We start from the raw sequence: 13,832 nt of genomic DNA on the forward strand, positions 1-13,832 counted from the left end.
AATGCCACCATGAGGTGGAGGTCAATGCCACCATGAGGTCGAGGTCAATGCCACCATGAGGTCGAGGTCAATGCCACCATGAGGTCGAGGTCAATGCCACCATGAGGTGGAGGTCAATGCCACCATGAGGTCGAGGTCAATGCCACCATGAGGTGGAGGTCAATGCCACCATGAGGTCGAGGTCAATGCCTTCACTGATGGTCCAACCATCCCAAAAAGCCACCCTTTTAGGACTGAACCCTACTACTACTACTGTAGTCGGATGTATCGTCTTCTCATCTGTGGTGCGTCTGCGACGTCTTTTCTCAACGACTACCAACACTTGTCTTGTCTCTGTGTTCAGCGACAGCACAGATCCGTGTCGAACACGACTCACGGATGAAGTAGAAGTTGCAGAGAGTTTGGTTCGTGCACATCTGCTCGGAGAGTCTCAGATGTGGAGCGTTGGGGGGGCGGGGAGCCGCCGCCGCCGCCGAGGTGGGGTGTAGTGTCGACGTGGGAAATGGTCGTAATGAAACAGACAGGAACGAAGAGTATCTGGAGGTAGCTTTTTCCATCTGTCTCCGAACAACGATGTTTGAAGACGCGTCCTTGAGAGGAACACAATTAGCCTTTTGCGGCGCCAATATCACACGACACAATCCCTCCCCTCGTTCTCCTTGCAACCGTTGTGATAAATAGACTTTTATTGTGGAGGCTCCGGCAACCTTCCCGGCGCCACAAAACTCAATCTCGCCTGTTTTCGCGGGCGGACAAAAGAGACCCAAATTCAATGGTATTCAAAAAAAAAAGAAGAAAACCCAAGGCTCCGAGCTCACCTCGCTGTAGACAATATAGGGAAACGTAAAGGTCACTTGACCTCCAGCTACCGCGAGTTAAAAAAACAGACCCGAGTTGCACAAGACGGTAAAGTGGATTTCTATTCACTTCCCAGCGCAACAATGGTATTAATTAGAGCGAGCCGAGCTCCGACAGGCGTACGAATCGAGTCAATCTCAGACCCGGAGAAGAACACGAGCCGCCGTCATAAAAGGGTCGGCGCTCATTAGCGCAATTTGCCGTGAGACAAGACGGAAGAACTGACGGATGATCATGATTTACACTTTTATCCGTTGACGCTCCGGAGGAATCTGACGAGTCGCGACGGAGAATAAATGCTCGTCACGCTTCAGCTGTTTTACATCGACGACGACGTTTTTGAAATTATTTAAACTTGTTCCTTCTGTTGGAAAATATAGTTGTTTTTTTTCTATAAACTTTCTTTAAAACATCTTTAACAAGGTTTTTTATTTCTATTTGTTCCCCCCTTTTTTTTGAAGTTTGTCTTACTTTCATTCTCAATGGTTTAAATGAATGACTATCAAGTGCATTTTTTAAATCTTGAGTTATGTCCAGAAAAAGAAAAAAATGTAAATTCTTTCGCTTTAAATACAGAAAATTTGACTTTCTTTTATTGTCATTGCACAGAAAAACACTGCAGTGAAACTAGCAATGAAATGTAGTTGCTTGGCAACGATTAAAAAACACAGCATAGAATGAATGTATATTAAAAAAAAGGATAAATATAAATATGAATAAATTAAAAATAGTGCACTATAGTACACATAGAATAAATAATGTTTAAATGTTGCATAGATTTAATGTATATAAACAAGTATACATATAAATATTAATAAGTTAAAAATAGTGCAATATAGTATAAATAGAATAAATAAGTAATGTTTTCAATTTTGCATTGAATGAATGTATAAAAAAAATATAAATATAAAAATAGTTCAAAATAGTGCAATATAGTACACATAGAATAAATAAATAATGTTAACATTTTGCATAGATTTAATGCATTAAAAAAAAGTATAAATATAAATATTAATAAGTAAAGAAAAAGTGCAATATAGTATAAATAGAATAAATAAATAATGTTTTCAATTTTGCATTGAATGAATGTATAAAAAAAAGTATAAATATAAAAATAGTTTAAAAATAGTGCAATATAGTACACATAGAATAAATAAATAATGTTAAAATGTTGCATAGATTTAATGCATTAAAAAAAGTATAAATATAAATATTAATAAGTTTAAAAAAAAGTGCAATATAGTATAAATAGAATAAATAAATAATGTTTTCAATTTTGCATTGAATGAATGTATATAAAAAAGTACAAAAATAAATATCAATAAGTTAAAAATAGTGCAATATAGTACACATAGAATAAATAAATAGTGTTTAAATGTTGCATAGATTTAATTTATATAAACAAGTATAAATATAAATATTAATACGTTTAAAAAAGTGCAATATAGTATAAATAGAATAAATAAATATTTTTTTGAATTTTGCATAGAATGAATGTCTATCGCAAAGTATAAATATAAATATGAATAAGTAAAAAATAGTACAATGTAGTATAAATAGATTAAGTCAATAACGTTTTCACGCTTATGTTGAGATATTTATTTTTATCAATTACTTTTTTATCTTAGGTGCCGTTACTTCTCATTTTTTTTAAAATTTTAACACAACATTTCTTTTTTTTTTTTAACTCTTTTGATATTTAATATATTATTTTCTCAATTTCTAAGATTGACTCAGTATTTTCTTCAAGGGCTTCTCTTCAAATGTGTGACAGTATAAATACAGTATACAGTATAAAATACTTCATAAATAATATAATTCTTCACACTGAACCATTTGAGGATTTCATTCCAAAATTATCCTTTTTTTTCTCATAGATTCTTACGTTTTTTGGATGTTTTTTATTAACATTGAACAATGTTTCCCCTTATTTTTCTTCTTCCTGTCCGCGAAAGTATCCGTGACTATTAAAGCCATGATTTTCTCGTCCGACGTTCTCTCTTCTTTACCTTCGTCTGCTTCAATCGTTCCTGTACTTGTCGCTCCTCTTACACATTTAGAATCAAACGATCCCTCCAGAGGAATGGAACATAAAACTACAGTCATCGCAGAGATCCGTCTATTCTGGCCGCGGCCGCTTGAAAAGACGTCAGCCGGCGTCGGGTCAAAGGTCGCCGGAACCTTTCACCGGAACCGTGACTCAGCTCTTCAGACGGAGAGAATATCGACGAGCCTTAAGTCATGGCGTTGGAAAAGTATTCCTGGACTCTCGCAGACGGACATTTTTTTTTTTCGTCCGTGGGTCGTTCCTTCTTTTGTGACGACGCTGCCGACGAGACGAAAAGGAAAACTCGGGTGAACGAGTGATTCATCCGTCATTGTTCGACGCCTCTTCCCCCCCGAGTTTTGTGGATGATTGACAAAGTTTTCAAGGTCTGACACGAGGAGGGAGTGAATGACGGCGACCTCCGCTCGCCTACTTGAGCTGAGGATTTTCATCTCGAGTGTTTGCCGAAAAGAGGCTGAAGTATGTTTGGCTGATGAGACGGAAAGAGGAAAAACACAGAAATCATTTTGATTAAAAAAATCATGAACCTCGGCTCTGAGGAACACAATAGATATGGATTCTCTTCAAGAAACGTGTGTCGAAAAGGTTGAAGAACTTGTTCAACGTATCGAATGGAAGTGACATCGGAGTATTGATGGTTGTATTTAACATTTCAAAAGTTGAATATTTTAATTATTTTTTTTGGGCGTTTTTTAATTAAATTAAATATAATGATTTGACAGTTTGATATTCTAAATCCGATAATTCAAAAATAATTGTTATAAATTTAATATTTTTTAGATTACTTTTAGATTCGATGTAAAAATGTTGGTATAAAAGTGTCAAAATACAAAACCGCTGTTTTTTAATTCTGCCCATATAAATTGACGCGTCAGTGTCATGTGATCGTCTACATGACTTACGATTGGTTGGAAGTTCAATCAATTTTATAACATTTTTATATTGAATTTAAAAGACTTCAAATTGAAAAATATTCAATTTAGAACATTTATTTTCGAATGATTGGAATAAGAATATCAAACTGTAGTTGTAAAATAAGAATCATGGACAAAAAAAAGTTAATAGTAATAATAATTAGAATTAATTTAATTTAATTTAATTCAATTTAATTGTATACATGTATATATAGATAAAAAGATTATTTCAATAAAAATAATTGCACAAAAAAATAAAAAAAATATATAAAGACTTTTTTTTTTAAAAACGTTTCAATAAAAAGTAAATATTCCAGATTTGAAACGTTAAATTCAACTGATCTCTCTGATTTACTTCCATCATCCAAGCTAACACAGCTAACAAGCTAACACAGCTAACAAGCTAACACAGACTAACAAATTAACACAGCTAACAAGTTGACACAGCTAACCAGCTGACAAAGCTAACAAGTTAACAGAGCTAACAAGTTGACACAGATAACCAGCTGTCCAAGCTAACACGTTAACACAGCTAACAAGCTGACACAGCTAACAAGTTAACACAGCTAACAAGCTGACAAAGCTAACAAGTTAACACAGCTAACAAGTTAACACAGCTAACAAGTTGACACAGCTAACAAGCTGACAAAGCTAACAAGTTAACACAGCTAACAAGTTAACACAGCTAACAAGTTGACACAGCTAACAAGCTGACAAAGCTAACAAGTTACACAGCCAACAAGCTGACACAGCTAACAAGTTAACACAGCTAACAAGCTGACAAAGCTAACAAGTTAACACAGCTAACAAGTTAACACAGCTAACAAGCTGACAAAGCTAACAAGTTAACACAGCTAACAAGTTGACACAGCTAAAAAGCTAATACAGCTAACAAGTTAACACAGCTAACAAGCTGACACAGCTAACAAGTTAACACAGCTAAAAAGCTGACAAAGCTAACAAGTTAACACAGCTAACAAGTTAACACAGCTAACAAGTTGACACAGCTAACCAGCTGACAAAGCTAACAAGTAAACACAGCTAACAAGTTGACACAGCTAACCAGCTGTCCAAGCTAACACGTTAACACAGCTAACAAGTTGACACAGCTAAAAAGCTAACACAGCTAACAAGTTAACACAGCTAACAAGCTGACACAGCTAACAAGTTAACACAGCTAACAAGCTGACAAAGCTAACAAGTTAACACAGCTAACAATCTAACACAGCTAACAAGCTAACACAGCTAACAAGCTAACATAGGTAACAAACTAACACACATTTCCAGAGACAGATCTTTTATTGTCAAATGAAGTTGTAAACAAGTCTCTTCAGGACGACACGAGGTCAAAAGTGTGATCATACATGAGGTATGTGAAGCTGAGTTTCTTCATCATGACTCACGAGTCGACACCGTCAACATATTGATCTTGGCATCCAAACTGATTCTTCCGCTCCAGCGAGTTCCTCGTCGTCGTCGTCGTCGTCGTCACCAGATGCTAATGAGCCGCGGCGGCGCCGGGGAATGCGACGGAAAAGCAAAAGTTGATCCCTGATTAACGCCGACTCCCCGGCGTCTAATAGCGAAACAGAACGGCGGGCCCGACAGATGAGGCGGGTCCCGCGGGCCCCCCGGGCGCAGATGGAGATGTGGAGCTGGCAGAGGAGGTGGAGTGAGCAGGTGTTTGGACTCAGACATCGTGTGTTTGTCACAGAGGGTCCGGGGGATTCCCGGGGGGGACGCGGGAGGGCGAGGTGCAAGAGGGGCACATATGGGCGGTCGGTCGGTCGTCGAGTACAGCGAGGACGGATTGACCGCATCAGCAAGAGTCACGATATTTCCATGGTGGACTGAATTTGATGTTTCTGTTAAAAATTATACAGCAAGCTAGTATGTTATGGTTGTAAAATATACCAGTGCTTATGTAGCTAAAGTGTCGTAGCACTAAGTCAGTAACTGACTGTAAATTTGAGCTAGCTCGAACAATAACTAAGTTAATGCTAAAGGTAGCATAGTTTGTGTCGTCATTGTTAGCATAGAACGACAAACTTATGTATAAGGTCCTAATTTATACAATGCTAACACAATAGTAGCATAGAAAACGTCATGTAGCCTAATTGCTAACAAAGGGAAACTGCTTATCTAGGTTAAGTTTTATTTTAGTATATCTAAAATTATTACATATTATTATAATATATCTATCTTTAATATAATAGACCTAACCTTCTGTTACCTAATTGCTTACAGACAAGAACTGCTAACGTAGCTATCATTTTATTTCACTGAAGAATTATTTTATTATAGAAAGTATTTCTGTAGCCTAATTGCTAACAGATAAGAACTGGTTATGTAGGTACAGTGGTATTTTAGTATCTATAAAATAATAGACCTAGAAAACCTTCTGTAGCCTAATTGTTAACAGAAAATAACTGCTAACTTAGCTAGCATGTTAGTTCACTAAAGAGTTTTAATATCATAGAAATATTTCTGTAGCTTAATAGCTAACAGATAATAACTGCTAATATCGTTGACGTTTTATTTTAGTATCTATAATATTATAGACCTAGAAAAAAGTTCTGTAGCCTAATTGCTAACAGACCACAACTAAAAATGTAGCCATCATGTTATTTAAATAGAATTGTAATAATATGGACAAAGACTATTTTTTTCCAAATTGCTAAGAGTTAAGAACTGCTAATGTTGCTAGCATTTTATTGTAATAAAGATTGTTTTTAATTATCGAAAACTTCCTTTCGCCTAATTGCTAACAGATAAGAACTACTAATGTTGCTAGCATTTTATTTCAGTAAGACTTTATTCATTGACAAAATTTCTTTAGCCGAATTGCTAACAAAAAAGAACGGCGACTGTAGCTAGCGTGTTATTTCAGAAAAATGTGCAATACCAAAGATGTCGAAAACATCATGTAGCCTAAATGCTAACAGGAAATAACTGCGGATGTAGCTAGCGTGTTGTTTCAATAAAGATTTCTATCATTATATACAACTTTCTGTGCTAATTGCTAAAACAGATAAGAGCTGCTAATTGAGCTAGTATGTTACTTCAGAAAGATTTGTAATACTAAAGACGTAGCAAACGTAATGTAGCCTAATTGCTAACAGACGACAACTGCTAATGTAGTTAAGGTATTTAACTAATAGGCTAGTTAAGTAACGTCTTTGAAGAACATATGAACTTAGCAGGAATGCTAATGTAGACGAATGTATTAAAGTACTGACATGAAACATGTTGCTCTCTTTCTTGACCAGGTTTGACTCTTTCATTTTTACATCCTGGTGACATGATCACAGAAGAAAAAAGAAAAGCTTGTCGCGCACGATAAATATTCCAAGAACGGGGAAGATTCCTCGCGCCGCCGTCAAGTCTGTGATTAATGGCGACGAGGACGGCGCTCGTGCTGCGACCACGGATTCTCCTCGGACGGTTGAGCAGAGGGAGCGGCGAGCCGGCGACGCATCACACGCCCGGCGAGTCTTAACCGTTCAATTAGGAGCGTCGAGGAACCTGTCGGCGGCGAAGGACCGGGACTAGATCAAGAACCCTCTCCTCAAACACACTGAGCCATTAATCGTGCCGAGAGCTGCCAAAAGGGGGGAAGGGGGGGCAGGACCCCCGTGGACCGCCGGGACCCCCCCGGTTCTGACGGTATCGTTGGTCCGGATCAGGCGATCTGACGCGAGAACGAGCCGCTGACCTTCACAGTGATGGGCTCGCCGACTCATTCTCATCAACGGCTCTCAGGACGCCCGGACTTTGTGTTGCTGCCAGTCCGGCTGATGGGGTCCACGTCAAGGTCGTCCTCGCTCTACCGTCTTCGAACATCATTAGTCGGTGGGATTATTTTCAGGGTAATCTGCTCTTTTTTTTTAAGAGTTATAGACAAAAAATGTTTGTTCATTTTAATGTAGCGACAGAAGTTGTCTTTATGTTCGTCCAAAAAAAAGACACTTAAAAAAACATCCAAATGCTGCTCGTCTGTGACGTCCCTCTTGTGTTGAAGGAACTCATTGACCTACATTCCGTTGACCCACATGCACACCAGTGGTCTAGGTCAACAACGACAGAACCAAAAACCGTATTTTACAGAATTACTCATTTTGTAAGTAAGTAATATTTATTTATATAGCGCTTTTCGAGACCAGGGTCACAAAGCGCTTAAACAATCAAAACAATACTCAAAAAAGTACATACTTTAAAGATCAAGATAATACTGAGAACAACACAGGAGTTCCAGAAAATCAAGGAAAAGCCTGAACAAATAAAAACGTCTTAAGATGTTTCTTAAAGTTTGTAGCTGGGGATCGATAGCCTTGAGTTTGGAGTCCACTTCGTAAGTATGTCTCTTAACAGGAACCATTTTGGTGCCTTTTTAAACACCCCATAATATTATGTTGTAACAGTTATCATGAAATTTCTGTACTAGCATCGCAGAGTAATATTACAGTAGGAATTCTGGTTGTACTTACTAACCTCAAAAAGAGTTACAGTACAACTAGTACAAAACAAATGTGTTTGTGGTATCCCTTGTGTTGTCTTCGGGTCAGTGTGACCCAAGACCTGAAAATGAATGTGTTTGTGGTATCCCTTGTGTTGTATCTGGGTCAATGTGACCCAAGGCCAGAAAATGAATGTGTTTGTGGTATCCCTTGTGTTGTATCTGGGTCAGTGTGACCCAAGACCTGAAAATGAATGTGTTTGTGGTATCCCTTGTGTTGTATCTGGGTCAATGTGACCCAAGGCCAGAAAATGAATGTGTTTGTGGTATCCCTTGTGTTGTATCTGGGTCAATGTGACCCAAGGCCTGAAAATGAATGTGTTTGTGTTGTCTCTGGGTCAATGTGACCCAAGGCCTGAAAATGAATGTGTTTGTGTTGTCTCTGGGTCAGTGTGACCCAAGGCCTGAAAATGAATGTGTTTGTGTTGTCTCTGGGTCAGTGTGACCCAAGGCCTGAAAATGAATGTGTTTGTGTTGTCTCTGGGTCAATGTGACCCAAGGCCTGAAAATGAATGTGTTTGTGTTGTCTCTGGGTCAATGTGACCCAAGGCCTGAGAATGAATGTGTTTGTGGTATCCCTTTGTGTTGTATCTGGGTCAAGGTTAAGGTCAGAAAACACATTTGTTTCTGGGCCTTTCGGTTCACCTTGACCCAGAGACAACACGAGGGATACCACAAACACATTTGTTTTTTCAGGGCCTCGTGGTGCGACTTCATAGCTAACAAAAGTTTTACTGTAACTTTTTGAGGTTGGTAAGTACAACCAGAATTCCTGCTATAATGTTGAATTTATGTTACAATTAAAAACTTTAAGTTCGCCCTATAGTCCGAAAAATATGGTATTTCTACTTCTCAAGTTCTTCGTAGAACGTAGGTCAATCTCCAGGGGGTCTAAAGTTAGTGGGAAGTCAAAATGGCGGATCTGAGAAGCAGAATTTCAATACATTTTCTAGCGCATATTCCCTTAGAGGGGTCGCGGGGAGACTGGAGTCCATCCTAGTTTCATCGGGTGAGAGTCAGGGGACACCCTGGACAGGAAGCCAGTCAGTCTCAGGACACACAAAGACACACAACCATTCACACACACACTCATACCTATAGACAATTTCCCAAAGTTTCCAATCAACCTCTGTATGTTTTTGGAATGTGGGAGGAAACCGGAGTTCCCGGAGTAAAACAAACATACAAACTCCAGCCTGAAGACCAAACATCACAACGTCAGCTTCACAGATGTGGGTCAATATGACTCATGGGTTAATGATCCGAATTTAGGAGAAAAAAAAGTTGGATGTGCTCAACGCGTCGCCATGGCGACAGTTCAACGATCCAAATCGGAGACGCCACTTCAGTTCACGCGCGAAATCAATCCGCGTTGCCGGCGAATTAAAAAGGCCTTTAGCTCGGCGGCGCAAACAAAACCCGGCGGCGCCGAAGATCGTAAATCATCTTAATTTCACTGACACTCGTCTGTTCCGCGTCCAGATCGAACGCCGCGATGATGAACGTCCGCAGGTGCGTCTGACGGCGACCACGACTGCAGGGATGATGGCGAGCGACAATTATTCAAGTGTCACAAGTTTAATTTAGATCCACGACGCCGAGAGAAACACACGCGACGACAAAACACAACGAGTTTGAATGTTTGGTGATCGAATGAAACAAAAACTACACATTTAATGAAGATTAAACATTTGAAAATAAGCATCATTTATCAGTGAACAAGTGTTTTGTGATTAGATAAACAACAACAATAATATTATTTATAATTCACAAATGTGTTTTTTTTTCTTCAAAATATAATATCAATATTAAGTTGTAAATAATAAATTAAATGTATTTAAAAAAATATATAAATATATAGAAAATATTTTATATATGAATATTCGAATGTATAATTATTTATATTAATAAAATGTAATTTATAATAATATAATTAAATGTTAAAATGTTTGTTTTAAATGAAGAATAAAAGTATAAAAATCAACTATTGTAATGTGATGTAATGTTATATATATATATAAAAATATATGTACATAAGCCAACATTCATTTACACGTCTTAACCCTTGTGTTATATCTGGGTCAAAGTGACCCGAAGGCCTAGAAACAATTGTGTTGACCCAGAGATAACACAAGGGATACCACAAACACGTTTGTTTTTGGGCCTCCGAGTCACTTTGACCCAGAGACAACACAAGGGATACCACAAACACGTTTGTTTTTGGGCCTCGGAGTCACTTTGACCCAGAGACAACACAAGGGATACCACAAACACGTTTGTTTCAGGGCCTCCAGGTCACTTCGACCCAGAGACAACACAAGGGATACCACAAACACGTTTGTTTCAGGGCCTCAGGGTCACTTTGACCCAGAGACAACACAAGGGATACCACAAACACGTTTGTTTCAGGGTCTCAGGGTCACTTTGACCCTGAGACAACACAAGGGATACCACAAACATGTTTGTTTCAGGGCCTCAGGGTCACTTTGACCCAGAGACAACACAAGGGATACGACAAACACATTTGTTTGCGTACCTCGGGTCACATTGACCCAGAGACAACACAAGGGATACCACAAACACGTTTGTTTCAGGGCCTCAGGGTCACTTTGACCCAGAGACAACACAAGGGATACCACAAACATGTTTGTTTTTGGGCCTCCGAGTCACTTTGACCCAGAGACAACACAAGGGATACCACAAACACGTTTGTTTCAGGGCCTCCGGGTCACTTTGACCCAGAGACAACACAAGGGATACCACAAACACGTTTGTTTCAGGGCCTCAGGGTCACTTTGACCCAGAGACAACACAAGGGATACCACAAACACGTTTGTTTCAGGGCCTCCAGGTCACTTTGACCCAGAGACAACACAAGGGATACCACAAACACGTTTGTTTCAGGGCCTCCGGGTCACTTTGACCCCGAGACAACACAAGGCTTGTGTGTCAGGACTGATGGAAGTAATTATCAGAAGAAAAACCTCTTGAGGATCCAGGCGTGACTTTCTCTCTCGGGTTCTTTTCTCTCCCGTCAGCAACGTTCCACTGAAACCACCTGATCTTCATAAAAGCTGACAAGGTCACCAGGAGGTCGCGGTGGAGCCCATTAAAGTTTAGGGCAGATTTTCATTTATATCCGGGAAACGTGCGATTGTTCTTCTGCTCTGATATTCAAAGACTTTCAGAAGATAGAAGTCCAGGATTTTACACTTGAACACATTCTTAACCTTTTTATTTTAAATATATGTTGGTATTTTTATGCATCAAATTCATATTCGTTTTCAACAATTAAATTTAATAATATCTATATTGAAATTAGTTTGAATTTAATTCGTTTTTTTTGAATAATTGAAACCAAAAATGATTTTATTTTCAAAATGAATTTATATTTTATATCAACATTTTTATATTGAATTTAAAAGATTGCAAATAAAAAAGTTCAGAAATGTTGGGATTTGTAAAAGTTTGTCTTTTTTAATGAAAACTATATTGTTTCGTTTTTTTTATCAATGTGTTTTTGATCATTTTTAGGGTTTAATAAAAACTGTTTAATGTATTTTCAATTTTTCAATTTTTTGAAAAAGTTAAATAGTTTGTTTTGTTTTCGTTTTTTTTTTTTAAGAGATTTAGTCAAAACCTATATTTTAACATTTTTTGTTGTATCAACTGTTTATCTATGAGTTGATTGTTTTTTTTCAAAGTTTCTAAATCTTTACTTTGATCATTTTTTTCCTGATTTTTAAGTTTATTACTCTTTTAAATCTTTCTTTTAATATCTTTTCCCACAAATTATTAAACTTATTTTTGATTATATTATTTTTTTTATTAAAATCCACTATTTTGCATTTTTTATTGGATTTTCCCTTTTCTTTGCATTTTAATTATTTTATTTTTTGTTTTTTTGTCGACATATTTAACCTCAAAGGTCCTTGAACTTAAGTTTTCCTCATGTCATCACAGAACTCATGGGAGCCAGGAATCCGTCCCAGCTAGTCAGGGTGAGAGTCCAGGTCAAGACTAAATATTATACCTTCTTCAAACCGTGGGAGGAAACCAGAGTTCACAACGAAAACCCTCCTCACCTGCGCATCTGGTCCTGGCCCTCAGCGGGGGTCCGGGCGCTCCGGTGCCGCCCTCCAGGGGTCGGGTCAGCAGCACGCTGATCTCGTACTCCGTGTCCGGGTCCAGGTGTCCGATCTTGTGCGTGGTCTTGTCCACGGGCTGCAGGTCGTACATGGTCCCGGACACGGTCCGGTACTCCACCTCGCGGTCCACGATGGGCCCGTCCCCGTTGATGGAGTTGGCGTTGAGCTGGATCCACAGGTAGGTGGCGCCGACCGCCGTCAGCTGCGGGGGCGCGATCGGGACCGGCGGTTCTGATCCGAAAAAAAAGAAAAGAAACATTACCGTTACCGCCCACTGGGGGCGCTGTGTGACTCCCAACCGTAAATGCCGATAACAACGGAGGAAAAACAAAGGAACATGAAAGGATAAATATTTAAGACGAGGAACAGCGGGAGACGAGATCGCGCGGACGCACAACTATAATTGATCTGAGCCGCACAAAACACACACGGACGCACAACAAAGAATGAAAGGAGGGAAAAGATCAAGAGCATCAGAATTCTCTGCGTGAAGAACGTCGACATGTTTTCGTGGAAACTTTGTCGAAGGAGAACCGACAACAATCGATATCCTCGTCTCGCAACACGCACACGCGTGTAATCATTCAGCCTCTCAAACTTATTAGAGCGCGCACACACACACACACACACACACACACACTTCTCAAAATCATTTTCATTGATCCAAAAGCTTGTTTAATCCTTCTTTTGTGTTGTGGAATTGTGTAGATCCTTGTGTGAAGTTGGAAACACACTCTGGTTACCCACGGCAACCGCTTCCCTCTGACAGCTACACAAGAAAAGTAACATTTAGTGACGACAAAGCAACACAATTATTCCTCCTGTGACTGACAAACAACCAGCAGCACATTTGTACGACAACACAACTCACACCAAACTGGATTTTAAAAGACGACAACACAAAAACTGTTCATCTATCCATCTCTCTATCCATCCATTTATCTATCTATCCATCCATCCATCCATCCATCCATCCATCCATCCATCCATCCATCCATCCATCCATCCATCCATCCCTCTCTCTCTCTCTCTCTCCATCCATCATCCATCCCCCTCTCTCTATCCATCCATCTCTCCATCATCCATCTATCTATCTCTCCATCCATCCATCCCTCTCTCTCTCTCTCTCTATCCATCCATCCATCCATCCATCATCCATCTATCTATCTCTCCATCATTTATCTGTCCATCCATCCATCCATCTCTCTCTCTCTCCATCCATCCCCCTCTCTCTCTATCCAGCCATCCCAATCTCTCTCTCCATTCAGCTTTCTATCCATCCATCCATCCAACCATCCATCCATCTATCTATCTCTCCATCATTTATC

The 13,832-nt window shown here is 39.0% G+C and overlaps 1 protein-coding gene across 8 annotated transcripts in view; it reads right to left on the reverse strand.

Annotated features, from left to right (window-relative positions):
- LOC148064090 (receptor-type tyrosine-protein phosphatase mu) overlaps positions 1-13,832 on the reverse strand; it is a 221,997-nt gene that overhangs the window by 109,892 nt on the left and 98,273 nt on the right. For all 8 annotated transcript variants that reach the window (XM_087810893.1, XM_087810891.1, XM_087810892.1 and 5 more), the window contains exon 7: positions 12,442-12,735. In XM_087810893.1, coding sequence (XP_087667019.1) covers positions 12,442-12,735 — 294 coding nt within the window. The remainder of the gene's footprint in view (positions 1-12,441; positions 12,736-13,832) is intronic.

This window comes from Callionymus lyra, chromosome 16 (assembly GCF_982586985.1).
Source record: "Callionymus lyra chromosome 16, fCalLyr1.hap1.1, whole genome shotgun sequence".
In the NCBI taxonomy this organism is placed as follows: Eukaryota; Metazoa; Chordata; class Actinopteri; order Syngnathiformes; family Callionymidae; genus Callionymus; species Callionymus lyra.